Raw genomic sequence first — 20,836 nt, forward strand, 5'->3', positions numbered from 1 at the left:
GCGGACGCTGAATGAAAGTAAAGTATACTGCACGCACCTGTGTCTGCTGTGTTTGACGAACCCTGTTTGCGCGTCCAACATTACACACAAGAAAATGTTTCCGCACATTTGGATTCCGTGATTCCGTCCGCGTTATCCGCATCGTGAAAATCATAGGTCTCTACTAATAAATGAATAACTTGCCTCATCTTCCACTCCTTCAAGTCTAACTGACACTGTGATTGTAAACCAAGAGCGCGTGCCGCATCCGGAAGTGCTCGCGCAACATTACGCACAGTGCGTAAACATTATCGATCACTTATCGAACTTCCCTTATCGTTTTATCGGAAAAGTTTATATCGGTAAAATTATCGTTATCGAATTATCGCCCAGCACTATTCAGAAATAACAGAGTCCATGAGACATACCTCTGTGGTCGTCGGTTCAGGCAGGGTGGCCATCTGGACGTCAGGTACTGGGTGGGTAGTAGCCCTCATGAGTGCAGGTGTGGTGGTGACGATGGCCCTCTGAAATACAGGTGCAGGAATGATGGTAGCTCTCTCGAGAACAGGTGCAGAAACAGGCAAGATGGTGGCAGTTTTCGGGACAGGCAGGATGGTGGTGGTTTTCTTGAAGACAGGTGCAGGTGCAGAGACAGGCAGGATGGCGGCCATTTTGGGAACAGGCAGGGTGGCGGCCATTTTAGGGACAGGCAGGATGGCGGCCATCTTGGGAACAGGCAGGGTGGCGGCCATTTTGTGAACAGGCGTGGACAGAACAGGCATAACTGGTACAGGTGTGGGCATAACAGGCAGGACATGGCGTGGCGTGTTGGGAATAGCCTCTGAAGGTGTATCCGCAACACCCACAGTGAAGGGGGAACCACACAACAGCAACGCAAAGTCAATATATTGCTCCAGTGACCAGACAGACATATCACGTGGCATACACAAGCGCAACCATTCATCTAAGGCATTATAAAAAATCGGTTTCAAAGCGTCCTCATCATAATGCACTCGATTAGACAATTCCAGAAAGTCACTCACGTAATCCTCGATGGCGCGGTGGTTTTGGCGGAGTGCAAGTAGTGCAAAAACAGGTTTCATGTTGCTGATGGGAAGTTACTGACCTTCGCTGGATTCCGGGTTATGGCTGATTATTCTGTAACGGGGCGCTTTAAAGAAAGCGAGGAAGAGGAGAATCCATGTGCTAAAGGTGTTTATTAGTAAAATCCCAATAAGGGCCAGCAAACAAATCCAAAGGGTTAATCCAAAATCAGAATCCAAATACAGGCTCAGGTTCAGGGCAGGCAGAGTAACCATCAAAATCCAGAAACAGGCACAGGTCAAAACAGGAACAGATACAGATAACAGGTCAAACAGAATACAGGCAGATAAACAGAATGTGGCGATGCAATAATCAGCCCGGAACAGGTGAACAGGAAGTGACTTATATACAAAACAGACAGGAAGTGTGAACTGAAACATGGCATGATGAATATCAAAATAAAAGTCAGAACAGAGCAGAGTATCAAAATAAAAGTCCAAAATACAAAAATACACAGAATACAACCAGAACACATAACAAAACCATTACAGTAACGTTAAGTACATTTTTATCATTTGTGTTTTGGTTTTATTTAAAGTGGTTTTCTGTCATTCAAGTTTAATGGCACACAAAATCAGAACATCATGTGATTAAACAATTTAAATAATTTTCAGACAATACAGAGCTTTTGATGGTGAAGCAGCCGCTCCGTGTCTTTATTAATTCATATCTCCCCTTATTAGGAAATTACTAGTGGGTTACCATGATCTTCACTTTAGAATACTGATCCAAAAAATGAGTAATTACTTTAGAAAGATGAAGTAACACTTGAATCATTACTAGTGGGTTATCATGATATTCACTTTAGAATACTGATCCAAAAAATTTGTAATTACTTTAGAAGGATGTAGTAACACTTGAGTCATTACTAGTGGGTTATCATGATCTTCACTTTAGAATACTGATCCAAAAAATTTGTAATTACTTTAGAAGGATGTAGTAACACTTGAGTCATTACTAGTGGGTTACCGTTATTCAGATAGTAGTTATTTTTTGACAGGTAAGTTAGGATAAATAATACAATCACTGTATGTGTGGCATTTAGATGGTTAATGAATCTATATGTTCCAGTAGTCTCTTAATGACTCTCTAGTGTGCAATTATCTATTGATAATGCAAAAAGTCTTGTGTACCTGTATTTACAGTAGGAAACTTGTTAATATAGTGCTAGTCATTTATCCTATATTAGTTATTGTTTAATTTAGCATGAATTATGAAACTTTTCAGTAATTCTCTGGGAAGTATGAAAAAATAGTAGTTATTGATTAGTTAATAGTGAACTACCATGCTCATCTGTGTGCTATTACTTACTAGTTAATTAATCAGAGTTTTGTGTTAGTTAACAGTAGTTACTAGATTGTTAATATTGCATTACCCATTTGTTCCTGTGTAGTTATTTATTAACCATGGATCAGTATTCTAAAGTGTTACCGTGGGTTCTTACGTTGTCAGACCACTCACCCAAGCTGGTGCTGTCCCTTCACATTTTCACCGCTGTGTGCCGGTACCAGCTCCAGAGATTGCAACTGTGCATCAAAGCTTGACAAGTTGGATAGAGCAGCTTGTACAGCTCCTACTAGCTTATTTTGTTTTTGTTTGAAAAGGTTTTGTTTAGTACAGTCTGAGCTTCAGAAACAGAATTGAAATAATTCACTTGAATTAATGTTTAATAGTTGAACGAAACATGTTTTTTTACTGCGATATTAGACAGTGATTTTATGGAAATCTGTATCTTCCCCTATATAAGTTTCTTAGACTTTCTTTAAATGAACTTTGGTACAGTATCCACAAATTTCATTAACAAGATATGCTAATAAAATGATTTGTGGATACTGTAAATAACAATACTCTGCAGTGGTGAACATTAGATAGAAATCTGTAATGTAAATCAATGTAGATCCAGGCTGAACTGAAGAGTGATAAATGGGGAGTTCTGCATTTTTATCAGTTCTCATTGTACATTTCATTACTTTACTATAGGCACATGGACTGAAGTGAAATAGTAATAAATCAAAAGTTAACCAGGTGTTCTGAAGCATCATAATGTTAAATGATACACATATGATCATTCATCTGAATTGAAATGAATATAAAATTTGGAAATAGACATTAAAGAAATGTTAACTTAACAAGAAACATTTTTTCATCATAAAAATGTTTTGGATCCCACTAAATTGGATTATAGGGACAAAAACAGAGGACAGAAATGCATACAGTTTTTGGGTGCATGAACCATTTAAGATTTTTTTAACATCTGCTTCTTTAGTAAATGCAAGATCACCCAGATTAAACAATATCTTGTAAAAAAAGATTAATTTTAAGAGAAAACATGTGAACAAGCAGATAAAACATTTAGTAGAAATATATTTATAAAAATGTACATATTTAGTGAAATATCAAGCCACCTGAATCCTTGAAGCCACAGACATAAGTAAATATGAGAATCTTAAAGGCCTTCTGAAAACAAGGATAGAAAAATCCATAGATCAAAGGATTACAAGTAGCGTTAAAATACGCAAACCAAACCAAAGCATCAAAAACTTTAGCTGGAGTTGCAAAATTGATGTAAGGGTCAACAACAATGGCAATAAAAAAAGGCATCCAGCAAAGCAAAAACACACCCATGACAATGGCCAAAGTTTTCGCTGCTTTTCTTTCTCTATGAGCAAAGCTTTGATTTTTTAGTCCCCCTGTAGTCCACACAGTCACTTTTTCTGACATAACTTTTGCATGTTTTTTTGCCACATGAAAAATCTTCATATACAGACAGCTCATGATAGTCCCGGGAAGAAAGAATGTAAGAATCGGGCAAATAAGACTCCATTCTTTATTAAAAAACAGAACACAACTTCCCACACAATAAACTTGCATAATGAGTGTTTCCAATCCAACAGCATTCACCCCTGAAAACACAATGCTAAAACTGTACACAAATGAAAAGATCCACGTGAAGGTGATAAATACAGTCACAGTGTTGTTTGTGATCCTAATTCTGTACTTCAGAGGGTCACAGATGGCCCAGTATCTATCAATAGATATTAAACTAAGATGTATTAAAGAAGAGATACAAAAAGCCATGTCCAAACTAAAATGCACTTTACAAACAACATCTCCCAAAAACCAGCAGCCCTCGACAGATCGCATCATACTGTAGGGCATCACCAGTGAACCCAGCAGACAGTCACTGGTGGCCAAAGATCGAACAATCAGATGAGTTGGAGACTGAAGCTGTTTGAAGTGAGAGATGGAGATGATGATCAGCAGATTCCCCAAAACAGTTGTGAAGATCATGAGTAACATGAAAGTGTACATTGTCACTTTAACAACAGTGAGACGATGAGCTCTAGGACAAGAGTCTGGATGTAAAGGATAACACAGGAGAATATTCTCTGTCTCATTGAAAGACATTGCATCTGCCTGAAAATCTGAGAGGACGTTGCTTTAGTAATACGTGCAATTATAATATTGAGTCATAGCCGCAGCAAATTTAACTGCTCATGCTGTCATGTATTCTGTTGTGCTATCTGTCGTTTTCTGTGCTTTTCACTGCTTCTATTTATGTAAAGCTGCTTTGAAACAATTGACTTTTGTGAAAAGCGCTATATAAATAAAATTGAATTGAATTGAATTGAATTGAATTGAATTGAATTGAATTGACTTCCTCTTGTAAATGTGAACTGACAATTTTTACTACACGTTTTAACAAAATAATTTTTTAAATTTTAATGTTAAATGGTAAAATCCATAATCTAAAGAAACCTGAACATAAATACAGTACATGTCCATTTAAGTATAGTCAGATTTGTTCATATATACTGTCAGATACCTCCCCACTCCTCCTCTACCTGTATACGTAACTAATTGTTAAACAAACATTGTTACTCATGAGATTAGAGTGAAAACTGAACTATACTGTAGTGAACTGTGTGTTCTGAGTTAAAGGCCAGTTAAAGGATCGGTTAACGATAGCCTGAAGGCTACTCCATTGACTTCTCCACAACAGGGTCAAAGGAGAGAGCTGGGCCCACAGGCAGGATAAAATAAAGCACACTCTTAAAAAGGATGTGTTAATTTTTTACACATCTTTTTGTGTTAAGCTTTTAACACATTGGGCCCTATCTTGCACCCAGCGCAATTGACTTTGTCAGTGACGCATGTATCATTCGTATTTTGCGCCGGCGCCGGCGTTTTTCCCTAAACAGAAGCACATCGGCAAACTAGGGAATGAACTTGCGCTCCCTGGGCGGTTCAGCGCAAAAAAAGAGGCGTGTTCCGGCGCAAACCATCCCTGATGCTATTTTGCAGTTTCAAAAAACAATTGCGCCACTGACCAGAAAAAAAAAGTTTAAAGTCAGTGGCGCGTTGCGCGTTGTTCATTATGCTATTTTAAGGGCGCATGCTTGACCATAATGTATAGCGTGCACAACGCGCACACACTTTGCTTATCTAATCTACACAGATGCAACAGTTATTTTTGCAAATCATAAATTGTTACACTTAAAAATATTAATACACGAGATAAGGGGAATCATAGTGGTGAGCATTGTGGTGATAGTTTTTATTTATTTTGTGTGGCTGCGTTAAAAAATTCTCATGCAAATAACGATTAAAATATTTTGAGAAGTTTGTTGTGTGGCTGTATTACGTTTATTTTATGTAAATAATTCAAATGTTTTCATAAGAAACCTTAATGTATGTGAACTTGATTTGTAAGAGTACTTTGGGGTTGGACCTTGCTTGCGTTTCTTGGGTCCGATTTCAAAGCCCCCAAACCCTTTTCAGCGGTGAGGGTGGACGCAGCGATGTCCTCTGCTGGCGTCAGATCCTGTGTAGAGGCAGATCCACCTCCCGTTACACGGCGTGCCCGATTTATGCTGGCAAGCTTGGGATTCCCCCGTCTCCTGACATCATTGTAGCGCTTGGCGCAACGATGGGGATGCCAGCTGATGAGACTGTGGCTATTTCCTCTCACGCCTGTTTAACCGACGCTGATTTGGGCGGGTTTCTCCTATCCCCATACAAAGCAACTTCTCTGTCTTTGACTGCCCTTAAAAAGAACGTCGGTCTCCTCGGCTGTGAACCGCTCCTGGTGTGCGCCTGGTAAATCCGTCATAATAATAGCAACCCGCCATGGAACTTGCACCCTTGCGTTTAAAGGGAATGTTGGATAGCGTTCTGATTGGTTTATTTGACGTTACGCCCAAACCACACCTATGAATAATGAACCTACTTCAGACCAACCTCTTATTGATTTGCGCCCGGTGCAAGAGTTATTTCTCACGCCGGGAAAATAGCAACAGCGCCCAAGATCTGCCCACAAACTCACTTGCGCTTTGCGCTTCGTACTTGCATTTCAGATCGTTAAAATAGGGCCCATTATGTGTAATTTTGTGTTAAAATGAAACACAAGCTGTGTTAAAAGTAACACAAAATGTGTCGTTTCAATAATAACACAGATGGGTAGATTCATTTAGTGTGTTGTCCCAGAATCAACACTAATGTGTTGTTTTTAAAACATCCGTTCTAAGAGTGCAGTAAACTCAAAAATGCAGTGGTGTACAGCAGTGGTTATCCAACTGGGGGGCACGAGAAGGCGCCGGGGGCCCCCAGTTTCATGACATTTTTTTAAATATATTAATTTATCAAAGATCTTGTGTAATTAAACTTATTAACATCAATACATTGTATAATTTACTATTTTTGGTTTCATTAAAATTCTTGTTTTTAGAAAGTTTGAGAATGATTTATGTAAGAATTTATTTTGGTGGGGGGGTGCAAAGTGATGCACTTTACACAAGCAGGGGAACATGCTGAAATGTTTCAGAACCACTGGTTTTAGAACTGCAAAAGAGCATTGTTAAACACACTGGACTTTTTGCTTTATGAAACAATAATTCCTTATAATGTGTGGTTACACGTGGTCTGCAGGTGCGAGGCCAGTTGGATGTACTGCCAAATTCTCTGAAACGCCTTTGGAGACGGCTTATGGTAGAGAAATGAACATTCGATTCAAGGGCAACAGCTCTGGTGGACATTCCTGCCAATGCTCCTTCAAAACTTGTGACATCTTTGTCATTGTGATGTGTGAAAACTACACATTTTAGAGTGGCCTTTTATTGTGGCCAGCCTAAGGCACACCTGTGCAATAATCATGTTGTTAAATCAGCATCTTGATATGCCATATCTGTGAGGTGGATGGATTATCTCTGCAAAGGAGAAGTGCTCACCAACAGATTTAGACAGATTTGTGAACAATATTTGAGAGAAATAGGCCTTTTATGTCACGTAAAAGTCTTAAATATTTGAGTTCAGGTCATGATAAATTGGGGGCAAAAACAAAAGATTATAATTTTGTTCAGTTTAAAAAACACATATACTGTTTCCGGGTCCAAGCATCCAATCATTTAAATAGAGGATATTATTAAACAGCTTTAATAATTAAACAGCTGTTTATGAGAACTATGAATTCATATTACACATTTAAGGGAATACTCAAGAGTGTAAATTGTGGTCTTCGGCTCACGGAATTACAGAGAGCAATATATTAATAATTTTGGAAAAAATCCTTGTCTATTTGTCCATGTCTGGTCATCTTGTATTTTGTTAGAAAAAAAGTCTCAGTGAAAAAAGTCTCTGATAACTGACACACTGATTTGGGCGTTGTAGAAAAAAAAGCACAAACACAAACTTTAGAGATTTTTTGTTATTACGAGAAGTGTAAAATATTTTTGGTTCGTTTTGAAACTATAGTGGAAAAAATAAGATGTTGGGGGGCCGGGATGCTATAATCAAAGTAATTAATAAGAAACACTGTGTGTTCATAAACTGATTTGTGGATACTGTAAATAACAATAGTGTGTATTGGTAAACATTGAATAAAATCTGTAATGTAAGTCCATGTTATCACATATCTGGGCTAAAGAGGTGATCTAATAGTTTCTGGCTGAATATGAGCTGTTCTTACAGCTTTTATACTTTTCTACTCCTGCATGTGTTTAAATGACTGTGATAACCCCTCGTCTGAAACGTAATAATGTAAACTGATGCACACATGACTGATGTGTGTTTATATTTTAATCTGGATTTAAATCAATGTAAAATGTCCAGTTATACTATAAAGTGCAGATGTTACAACATATCTTTGTTTTCAGCAGAGGAAAATGCATACATGTTCATAAGTACATAAGTAGTTCATAATTAAAAAATGTTTATTTTGGGTGAATGATCCCTTTAAGATGTATTTAACATTACTACTGTAGTTGATGCAAGATCGGCAAGATCAATCAATATCTTGTAATGGTGTTAAAATCACTTTTATAACAGGAACAAATGCTACATTGCTAGATAAAACATTTATTTGTTCTATAAAATCTTTATCAAAATATAAAAAGAAACTTTATTCAAATACCAAACTTACTGAGTTCTTGAATCCACAGATATAAGTGGATATTAGAGTCTTAAAGGCCTTTTGAAACCGAGGATAGAAAAATCCATAGATCAAAGGATTACAAGTGGAATTAAAATATGCAAACCAAACTAAAACTTCAAAAACATCAGCTGGTGTCACAAAACTGAGAAACGGACCGATAACAGTAACAGTAAAATAGGGCAACCAACAGAGCAAAAACACACCCATGACAATGGCCAGAGTTTTAGCTGCTTTTCTTTCTCTATGAGCAGAGCTTAGATTTTTCAGTCCCCCTGTTATCCCCACAGTCGCTCTTTCTGACATAACTCTTGCATGTTTTCTTGCCACATGAAAAATCTTTATATACAGACAGCTCATGATAGTCCCGGGGAGAAAGAATGTGAGAATGGGACAAATAAGACCCCACTGTCTGTTAAAAAACAGAACACAGCTTCCCACACAGGACATTTGCAAAATAAGCATCTCCATACCAACAGCATTCACCCCTGAAAACACAATGCTAAAACTGTACACAAATGAAAAGAGCCACGTGAAGGTGATAAATACAGTCACAGTTTTGTTTGTTATTCTCATTTTGTACCTCAGAGGGTCACAGATGGCCATGTACCTTTCAATAGATATTAAACTAAGATGTATTAAAGAAGATATACAAAAGGTCATGTCCAAGCTAGAATGCACTTTACAAACAACATTTCCTAAAAACCAGCAGCCCTCAACAGATCGCACCATACTGTAGGGCATCACCAGTGAACCCAGCAGACAGTCACTGGTGGCCAAAGATCGAACAATCAGATGAGTTGGAGACTGAAGCTGTTTGAAGTGAGAGATGGAGATGATGATCAGCAGATTCCCAAAAACTGTTGTGAGGATCATGAGTAACATGAAAGCGTACATTGCCACTTTAACTCCAGTGAGACGCTGAGCTCTTGGACAAGAGTCTGGATGTAAAGGATAACACAGGAGAATATTCTCAGTCTCATTGAAAGACATCGTGTCTGAGAGGACTTCCATTGTAATTGTAAACAGAAAGACAATTAATAAATAAAGTTTAAACAAAATTGTTTTAGAAGTTACAGCATGGTTAAGACAAATATCTAACGAAACATAAACACGAATACAGTACATGCCCATTCACTCCTTGTTCCTAAATGAACTTGGGCTCTCAGATTTGTTCATATATACCCTCAGATCTCACCCCCACCCTCCATTGTGACTCATGAGATTAGAATGAAAAAACTGAACTGTGTTTCAATGCAAATTAGTGAAAACAGTGACATAATGCTCAAATGCATATTACATGTTCAGACAATGGGCCCTATCATACATTCGGCCCAATGCGGCACCAGGTGCAACGCAAATATTTTTTGCTAGTTTTAGCTCAACATGTTTATAAATTTCATGTCCTGTGCAAAGTTGTTTAAATAACAAGTGCTATTGCGACTATTAGTGTGCCCATGAGCAGGTGGGCTGAAAACTAGGTGTGTTCAGGCGCATTGTTGGTGCGTTGTTTTTTTGAGGAAACTTATAAAGAGCATGTTACTAATATACACGTATATACAGGTTCACAATGCACGTACACTTTGCTTATTACACACACACACAAACACGCAGCAGCACACAAATTTTTTTTTAAATAAAAAAGGAATAAAATGTAAAAGATTATTACTGGATTTCTTGGATTATTATATGTGACTATTGAGAGTAATACGTTTATCAAAACACTCACAGCACTGAAGCATTTTGGCTGTCAATCTCCTGTTTGTTACAAATAAAGTATTTTTAGAGTGCACACTTTTTGCATACTTGTTCTCGTAAAAATACTTACTTAATATTTTTGAGATAATGGTGATTACTATACTTTTTTCAGCAATTAAAATCCCACTGATTTTACTGAAAAAACCACCAGCTTGAATTAAGTCTGCTGCAGCAGCGATGGACAAACAATGTGTATAAAATTTGCACGGCGCGAGTGCCGTATGCTCAAGGTAATACATATAATATGACAAGTCACTAATTGCGCCGTCATCAACAGGTGACAGCACGCAATCGCAGGTGAGACCAAAACAGCAAACATTGCCTTCTGTGTTTAAATTTTAACAAACTGATCTTCTTGCAAAAAAACTTGAAGATAGTGGCATAAAATATAAGAAGTAACCCAGTGTTGTAAGCTAATTATGTGCTATTTTGATGTGCACTGTATGTTGGTACATCTAGTATAATAATGCAAGTACACTTAGGTAAAAATGTTGATTTTGGCAGAGGTTAAAAACAGCTTAGGTTTTATTTTTGTAAAGAAGCCTGTTGTGACCAAAGTCTTAGGTGTTTGTAACCCAATAAATTATTTTCTTTGAATTTGACAGTAGCCATTTTGTCCATGTAAACACACACACACAACCATACCGAAACAGTGACCCTAAAACCATGACACACCGAACCATGAGTAATTTGAAGCATTGCCCCCCTAGTAAATAGGGAATCTGCCTTGGCACAACTGGCTTTGAAAGGGGTTGGGAGATGAGAGGTGCAGGTTACACCCAAAACACACCGATCATTCCTTAAAAGAAAGGATACAACCCTTTTAGACCATGCACCGTGCGCATCGATCATTTATCCCAATGGATTTTGGATCCACACGGTGGGAGCATCCACACGGTGGAGGCTAAAGCTAGCATTTTCCGATCTAATGGCGGATTCATCTGATATATGCTTTTCTGACCTATCCTCACCTGAGCGGGAAGCTGTGGAGGAGTTGTTTCCCGGTTTTAGCAGATCCAAGGCGAGGTACAGCGCCCACTTCACCCTGCCTTCCGACGTCCACAAGCGAGCAACAAACATGCATTCCACGCGATGCAGCTTCACGGACCGTGAACGACATGAAAGCGATCGGGAAGCTGTGGAGGAACCGCTGCCCGGCCTTCGCAGATTCGGCAAGCCAAACATCACCCTGACCCCAGACGTTCGCAGGCGACCGAGGCGTGTCACAACCGAACACCCCACGCGATGCAGCTCCGGGGACCGCGTTCGGGTAAACGAAGACGCCATCGCCCAGCATGAAAGCGGTAAGACTCCGCGTGTTATTGTAACATGTACTACTTGCCACATGTATAGTTTAGCTTCTGCTGTTAGCATAGAGGGGTTTACATGCACTAAGTGTATTGAAGTATTAAGGTTAACTGAGAAGGTTGCTGAACTAGAATCGCGCATCCGAACGCTAGTTGAGGATAGCAAAACCGCTAATGTTACTGTCGCAAATAATCTATCGAGCGAAAAGACTAATGGCTCGGTTCCGACATCAGATGCTAATATAAATATTACAAATACTGTATCGAGCGCGCATAGTGTTTATCAAAATACACATGGCTCGGTTCCGTCATCAGAGTCAAGTCGGCGGTCAAACTGGGTGACTGTTAGGCGGCATAGTCATATAAGGCGTCCTTCTAAGACCCATAACGTAACGACAATTTCTAACAGATTCGATCCCCTAAGGAGTATAGCAGCTGAAACACCTTTTAAAAGTGCCCTGGTCATTGGAGATTCTATACTCAGGAACACTAACATTGAGGCACCAAACACCATAGTCGACTGTATACCGGGAGCCAGAACGTCTGACATTAGATCCAAACTTAAAGTGCTGGCTAATGCTAAGCGGAAGTTTTCTAAGATTGTTATTCACGCCGGCACGAATGACACTAGGCTCCGCCAGTCGGAAATCACCAAAGATAATATTAAGGAGATGTGTGAAATTGCAAAAACAATGTCAGACAATGTAATATGCTCTGGTCCCCTCCCCGCCTACCGGGGAGATGAAACACATAGTAGATTAGTGTCTCTCAATGGATGGATGTCAAAGTGGTGCCCTCAGCATAACGTAGGGTTTATAGACAATTGGAAGCATTTCTGGGGAAGACCATTTCTCTTAACCCGAGATGGCCTTCATCCGTCATCGGAAGGAAGTGCTATACTCACTAAAAATCTGATCAATAGTCTTAATTCTGATATAGTCTGACTATCCAGGGCCCAGGTCAGGAAACAGACGGATCGGCTTAACCGTCCATCTGTTAGCTGCCGTGATATGTCAAGACCACTTATATCCCAGCACTTCGAGTCAATCTTACCGAAATATCAGCACATTTCAACTGTATCTGTTCCCCGAACAAATAAATACAGGGCACCGCTTGTTACATCTGGTACAAATCTGATTCAAATAAAATTAGAAAACAATACATTAACAGATGAATCTTGAATCTTAAAATTCGGCCTTCTTAACATTAGATCGCTTACCAATAAAGAACCTATTGTCAATGAAATAATTACAGACCAAAACTTAGATGTACTCTGTTTAACAGAAACCTGGCTTAAAGCAGACGACTACATTAGTTTAAATGAATCCACCCCACAAGACTATTATTATAAACACGAACCTCGATTAAAGGGGAGAGGGGGTGGTGTAGCTACAATATACAACACAATGTTTAAAGTAAACCAAAAATCTGAGCTAAAATTTAAATCATTTGAAGTAATGTTGTTAAATATGGAAATAACTGATCGTAACCACAAACAGCTTTCTTTTGCTTTAGCGACAATCTATAGACCACCGGGCCACCATGCAGATTTCCTTAATGAAATAGCAGATTTCCTATCTGAGCTTGTAGTCACTGTAGATAAAGCTCTTATTGTTGGTGATTTTAATGTCCATGTGGACAACCGAAAAGACGCATTAGGACGTGCGTTTATAGATGTTCTAAATTCTCTCAATATTAGACAAAACGTGACAGGGCCAACGCATACTCGTAATCACACATTAGACTTAATTCTGTCACTCGGACTCAATATTAATGACGTCGAAATATCACCTCAGAGTGATGCAGTTTCTGACCATTACCTTGTGTCATACACTGTACTTCTAGATAGGATCACTTAATCTACAACATGCTACCGACTAGCCAGAACAATAATTTCCACCACTAAAGATAGCTTTATTAGCACTCTTCCAGACCTGTCCCAAATGAAACATGTAGCAGATAACTGTGACGATCTAGATATTGAAATAGAAAACCTAAACAATGTCTGTTCTAACACATTGGATGCCGTTGCTCCCATTCGAAAAAAGAGATTCAAAGAAAAACCGCCAGCTCCATGGTATGACCATGACACAGCAGCCCTTAAAAAGGCAGCTAGAAAAATGGAAAGAAACTATAGAAGCACAAAGTTAGAAGTATGGCGCGCAGCATGGAAACAGAGTGTTAAACACTACAGACAGGCTATTAAAACCGCCAGATCTACATATCTTAGCAAGCTTATAAATGAGAATCATAATAACCCTCGTTTCCTCTTTAGCACAGTTGCGAAACTGACCAGAAACAAAGAACAAACAGAAACCAATAGTAAACTTCAACACAATAGTAACGACTTCATGAACTTCTTTTCTAACAAAATTTCGGCTATTAGGGAAAACATCGTAGCTACCCAGGCAGCCACCACTCTACCCATTAGTTCACTTAACACTAGACTACCATACGAACATCTTGATTCATTTAAACCTACTACAATAGATGAGCTCTCTAAACTAGTCACATCATCCAAATCATCGTCCTGTATATTAGATCCCGTTCCCACAAAACTACTTAAAGAAGTATTCCCTGTAGTGTCAACCCCGGTTCTAAATATCTTTAACTCATCGCTAGAAATAGGATACGTTCCAACAGCTTTCAAGTTAGCAGTTATTAAACCGCTGATTAAAAAACCACAGCTTGAGCAAGGAGAACTTAATAACTTTAGACCAATCTCAAATCTCCCTTTTCTTTCGAAAATATTAGAAAAGGTAGTGGCAAGCCAGTTACGCACATTCTTGACAAATAATAGTACATATGAAAAGTTCCAATCAGGATTCAGGCCCCACCATAGCACAGAGACAGCGTTGCTTAGAGTTACAAATTACCTCCTATTAACATCCGATCGTGGTGAAATCTCAATCCTTATATTACTAGACCTTAGTGCAGCATTTGACACAATAGACCACAGAATCCTACTCAATAGACTAGAAAACTATGTTGGTATCAGTGGTCAGGCGCTAGCCTGGTTTAGGTCATATCTACCCCGCCATACACCCACACAATCGACCAATGATAATGTAGTGTCATCCCATTCATCAATCATTCAATTAAAACAATTAATATAATCATCATTTTTTGTTTTTTAACACATTGTACACAGAACTACATCAGAAGTACACCAAAGTTACTCAGATCAAGTGAACCAATAACAGTTTTTTACAAAAAACAAGTCAATGACAATTCTTCATTCATGCCATTAGGTGTGCATGTATTCAAATTAAAAATATACCACGCCTCCCTCTGTAGAAGGCGGTTCTAACGATCTCCTCCTCTCATAAGCCGACTAACTGTTTCTAAACCCATAAACCTAAGTGTGTTAGCATCATGTCCTGCGCTGTTAAAGTGTCTTGCTACTGGGGACCTTTCATCATTCTTCCTAATGTTGCACTTATGTTCACAAATTCTGGTTTTCAATTGGCGTTTAGTTTTGCCCACATACAATAACCCACATGGGCATGTCAGTAAATACACCACAAAGGAAGTTAAACAAGTGATTCTGCCTTTCACTCTGAACGTCCTGTTAGATTTTGGATGCGTAAAAGTTTTTTCAGTGAGCATGTAATTGCATGCCACACAATTAAAGCACTTAAAATTGCCGTCTGGGATTTTGAAAGAAAGACGCAGCGGACTCGGCGCAGGCAAATACGATCGCACCAAACGATCTCTCAAATTAGATGCTCTTTTATAACAAAATCGCGGAGGGTCTTGGAAAGCATGACCGATTGTGGGGTCACTGCTTAAAACGTGCCAGTGTCGTTGAACGATATGTTTTAATGAATGTGATATGTGTCCATAAGTAGACACAAACGTAATTGGAGTATCTGTATGTGGTTTCTGCGCTCTGTCAGTCATTATATTTGTGCGTTCGATGTTGCGTACCCGCTCAAGGCAATCTCGTAATAATGTGTTATCATATCCCCTATTTGCGAATCTTTGACATAGCTCTCCTGCCTGTCTTTCAAAAGCCTCTTCACTGTCACAAATACGGCGTACCCTTAGTAACTGACTATACGGTAAACTGCGTTTCAGTGATGGTGGGTGAAAGCTCTTGTAATCTAGAAACGCGTTACGATCTGTATCTTTTCTGTAAATCTCAGTGTGTAGTACATTATCACATTTTTTAACCCATACATCCAAGAAAGCCATGGCATTGGGATCAGAGTTTAAGGTGAATTGAATGGAAGGCAGTCTAGTGTTAACATAATCATGAAAAGCTTCCAACTCTTCCTTCGTTCCCTTCCATATAAAAAACACATCATCAATATATCTGTACCATACCTTAAGATGTTTTTTGAATTCATTATCGGAATAAATAAAATCATGCTCGAATTTTCCCATAAACAAATTGGCATAATTGGGTGCCATTGGCGAACCCATGGCAGTTCCTTGTGTTTGTAGATAAAATTTATCCTGAAACATGAAATAGTTTTTGGTCAAGACATCATTAGCCAATGAGATTAAAAAATCAGTGTGTTCCACATGATGGGTCTGCAGATAGTACTTTAAAGACGCTAAACCCGCTGTGTGTGGAATGTTCGTATACAAACTTGTCACATCCATTGTACATAATATATCAGATACATTCACTTCTCCTATACTAGATATTTTTTTCAAAAAATCAGTCGTATCCTTCAAAAAAGATGGCAGTTTATACACAAGATCCTTTATATGGCAATCAATGTATTGTGAAAGAGGCTCTGTTATAGATTGATTGCCAGACACAATAGGACGGCCAGGTGGATCATTTAGCCTTTTGTGAATTTTTGGAAGGGTATAAATGACTGGTCGTACTGGGTTAATCTGTAACAAATATTTATACTCTTTGTCATCAATAATTGCATCATTCAGTGCTTTTTTTAATTTAGATTTTATCTCATTGCTAAATTTCATAGTCGGATCAGCAGATAAACACTTGTATGCATTTTCATCACCAAGTTGTCTCTCTATCTCTGCAACATAAGACAACTTGTCCTGAATGACAATAGATCCACCCTTATCAGCAGGTTTAATCACAATATCATTGTCCAGCATCAACTGTTTTAAAGCCTCTTTTTCAGAAATTAAAAGGTTGGGCCTAATTGAATAGTCCTCTCTTCTCACATGGCTAAATGTGTCTTGTTCCACCAATCGACAAAACGTCTCTAGTGAGGGACTGTTAACCGGAGGAAGAAAAGTACTTCTTTGTTTAAACACAGTCTTTTTTGCGACAGGGGTGCATTCCTGGGTTAGCGTCTCTTGTTGAGTATACAGTCTATCCGTCCCTTTCAAATAAAACGCCCTCAGGCGAATGGATCTAAAAAATTTAAACATTTCTACTTTCAAAGTGAAAGGGTCATTTACCTTTACAGGAACAAAAGAGAGGCCCTTGGATAGCACGGAAAGTTGGTCTTCACTTAACTGTTTAGATGAGATGTTAATGACGTTGGTACTGTCACTTACTATCTTCGCGTGTTTATGTTTCTTCTTCCCCCTCCGCGTCTTGCGGCTGTGTGTTGGTCTGTTACTGGGGCTGCCATAGGAGGCGGGCGCCGGTTGCGTAAAAAACGGGTAGTGACGGATGAGTCGGTGTCGGTGCTCAAATCCCCAGATGAGGCAGTGCTGGGTGCTCTACGCTGTCTTTCAATGACTCTGTTGGGGCCTTGTTTTCCTCGAAGCCAGGGATACACAGTTTTGTTCCTATAATCCATCGTATCTCTCCGGTATTTATCCATTTTAATGCGCTGTGTTTCAGTTTTATATGTACTTATTTGCGCTTCACACTTATCCAAAAGTTCTTTGAGCTGTGTCGAAGAAAACCTGCTCTTAAGTTGTGTCTCGAGATCGGCAATCTCCTCACGAACTGTAGTCAGCCTATTATTTTGGTTATCAATGATAAGCAGCATCAGATCAAGGGAACATTTGTTAAGTATATCGCACCACTTGTTGCAGAAATCCGGATCATCACGACCCAAAGTGGGTTCCTTCATGATGCGTAATCCTCTCGGTATACGTTTGTTGCGCCAGTATTGTGAAAGTACGCTACCATGGAGCAGTGCTCTTGTTTCTTTCTTTCGGAGATTTTCCAGCAGATTATATTGCATCTCCCAGGTGTCGTTCGGCATTTCCATAGTAGTAAGAGGGAAGAGAATTCGTGTAGAATCCTGATCGGTGTATGCGAAGGTGCTGGCTCTCACATTAGTGAGGCGTTCAACTTCTTCATATGACATAGTTGGAGGAGCTCCGCTCAATGATTTCTCAAACAATTATTACGTAGGAGCAGGCTTCACTCAATTTATTATAAGAGTGCTTGACCAGACTTATAAATGATCTCAAAGAACAAAGAAAAGGGCCGCACTTTGCATATAAAAACGTATTTTTTATTGGCACAGACGCGTTTCGGCTTTGCGCCTTCCTCAGTGTGCTTAAGTGAATGAACATTCCAAACTCATTCATGTATATCTACCCCGCCATACACCCACACAATCGACCAATGATAATGTAGTGTCATCCCATTCATCAATCATTCAATTAAAACAATTAATATAATCATCATTTTTTGTTTTTTAACACATTGTACACAGAACTACATCAGAAGTACACCAAAGTTACTCAGATCAAGTGAACCAATAACAGTTTTTTACAAAAAACAAGTCAATGACAATTCTTCATTCATGCCATTAGGTGTGCATGTATTCAAATTAAAAATATACCACGCCTCCCTCTGTAGAAGGCGGTTCTCACGATCTCCTCCTCTCATAAGCCGACTAACTGTTTCTAAACCCATAAACCTAAGTGTGTTAGCATCATGTCCTGCGCTGTTAAAGTGTCTTGCTACTGGGGACCTTTCATCATTCTTCCTAATGTTGCACTTATGTTCACAAATTCTGGTTTTCAATTGGCGTTTAGTTTTGCCCACATACAATAACCCACATGGGCATGTCAGTAAATACACCACAAAGGAAGTTAAACAAGTGATTCTGCCTTTCACTCTGAACGTCCTGTTAGATTTTGGATGCGTAAAAGTTTTTTCAGTGAGCATGTAATTGCATGCCACACAATTAAAGCACTTAAAATTGCCGTCTGGGATTTTGAAAGAAAGACGCAGCGGACTCGGCGCAGGCAAATACGATCGCACCAAACGATCTCTCAAATTAGATGCTCTTTTATAACAAAATCGCGGAGGGTCTTGGTGCGATATACTTAACAAATGTTCCCTTGATCTGATGCTGCTTATCATTGATAACCAAAATAATAGGCTGACTACAGTTCGTGAGGAGATTGCCGATCTCGAGACACAACTTAAGAGCAGGTTTTCTTCGACACAGCTCAAAGAACTTTTGGATAAGTGTGAAGCGCAAATAAGTACATATAAAACTGAAACACAGCGCATTAAAATGGATAAATACCGGAGAGATACGATGGATTATAGGAACAAAACTGTGTATCCCTGGCTTCGAGGAAAACAAGGCCCCAACAGAGTCATTGAAAGACAGCGTAGAGCACCCAGCACTGCCTCATCTGGGGATTTGAGCACCGACACCGACTCATCCGTCACTACCCGTTTTTTACGCAACCGGCGCCCGCCTCCTATGGCAGCCCCAGTAACAGACCAACACACAGCCGCAAGACGCGGAGGGGGAAGAAGAAACATAAACACGCGAAGATAGTAAGTGACAGTACCAACGTCATTAACATCTCATCTAAACAGTTAAGTGAAGACCAACTTTCCGTGCTATCCAAGGGCCTCTCTTTTGTTCCTGTAAAGGTAAATGACCCTTTCACTTTGAAAGTAGAAATGTTTAAATTTTTTAGATCCATTCGCCTGAGGGCGTTTTATTTGAAAGGGACGGATAGACTGTATACTCAACAAGAGACGCTAACCCAGGAATGCACCCCTGTCGCAAAAAAGACTGTGTTTAAACAAAGAAGTACTTTTCTTCCTCCGGTTAACAGTCCCTCACTAGAGACGTTTTGTCGATTGGTGGAACAAGACACATTTAGCCATGTGAGAAGAGAGGACTATTCAATTAGGCCCAACCTTTTAATTTCTGAAAAAGAGGCTTTAAAACAGTTGATGCTGGACAATGATATTGTGATTAAACCTGCTGATAAGGGTGGATCTATTGTCATTCAGGACAAGTTGTCTTATGTTGCAGAGATAGAGAGACAACTTGGTGATGAAAATGCATACAAGTGTTTATCTGCTGATCCGACTATGAAATTTAGCAATGAGATAAAATCTAAATTAAAAAAAGCACTGAATGATGCAATTATTGATGACAAAGAGTATAAATATTTGTTACAGATTAACCCAGTACGACCAGTCATTTATACCCTTCCAAAAATTCACAAAAGGCTAAATGATCCACCTGGCCGTCCTATTGTGTCTGGCAATCAATCTATAACAGAGCCTCTTTCACAATACATTGATTGCCATATAAAGGATCTTGTGTATAAACTGCCATCTTTTTTGAAGGATACGACTGATTTTTTGAAAAAAATATCTAGTATAGGAGAAGTGAATGTATCTGATATATTATGTACAATGGATGTGACAAGTTTGTATACGAACATTCCACACACAGCGGGTTTAGCGTCTTTAAAGTACTATCTGCAGACCCATCATGTGGAACACACTGATTTTTTAATCTCATTGGCTAATGATGTCTTGACCAAAAACTATTTCATGTTTCAGGATAAATTTTATCTACAAACACAAGGAACTGCCATGGGTTCGCCAATGGCACCCAATTATGCCAATTTGTTTATGGGAAAATTCGAGCATGATTTTATTTATTCCGATAATGAATTCAAAAAACATCTTAAGGTATGGTACAGATATATTGATGATGTGTTTTTTATATGGAAGGGAACGAAGGAAGAGTTGGAAGCTTTTCATGATTATGTTAACACTAGACTGCCTTCCATTCAATTCACCTTAAACTCTGATCCCAATGCCATGGCTTTCTTGGATGTATGGGTTAAAAAATGTGATAATGTACTACACACTGAGATTTACAGAAAAGATACAGATCGTAACGCGTTTCTAGATTACAAGAGTTTTCACCCACCATCACTGAAACGCAGTTTACCGTATAGTCAGTTACTAAGGGTACGCCGTATTTGTGACAGTGAAGAGGCTTTTGAAAGACAGGCAGGAGAGCTATGTCAAAGATTCGCAAATAGGGGATATGATAACACATTATTACGAGATTGCCTTGAGCGGGTA

At 39.0% G+C, this 20,836-nt stretch overlaps 2 protein-coding genes and 1 pseudogene across 2 annotated transcripts; all 3 read right to left on the bottom strand.

The window, feature by feature from the left end:
• Positions 1 to 20,836, bottom strand: part of LOC141279922 (uncharacterized) — an 84,019-nt pseudogene that overhangs the window by 23,796 nt on the left and 39,387 nt on the right.
• Positions 3,472 to 4,494, bottom strand: LOC135738585 (trace amine-associated receptor 4-like). The gene has a single exon (XM_065256684.1). It carries the CDS (start codon positions 4,492 to 4,494, stop codon positions 3,472 to 3,474), a length of 1,023 nt encoding a protein of 340 aa, XP_065112756.1.
• LOC135737909 (trace amine-associated receptor 4-like) lies at positions 8,483 to 9,526 on the bottom strand. Its single transcript, XM_065255766.1, has one exon. It carries the CDS (start codon positions 9,524 to 9,526, stop codon positions 8,483 to 8,485), a length of 1,044 nt encoding a protein of 347 aa, XP_065111838.1.

The sequence above is a fragment of the Paramisgurnus dabryanus genome, chromosome 12, assembly GCF_030506205.2.
Source record: "Paramisgurnus dabryanus chromosome 12, PD_genome_1.1, whole genome shotgun sequence".
NCBI lineage: Eukaryota > Metazoa > Chordata > Actinopteri > Cypriniformes > Cobitidae > Paramisgurnus > Paramisgurnus dabryanus.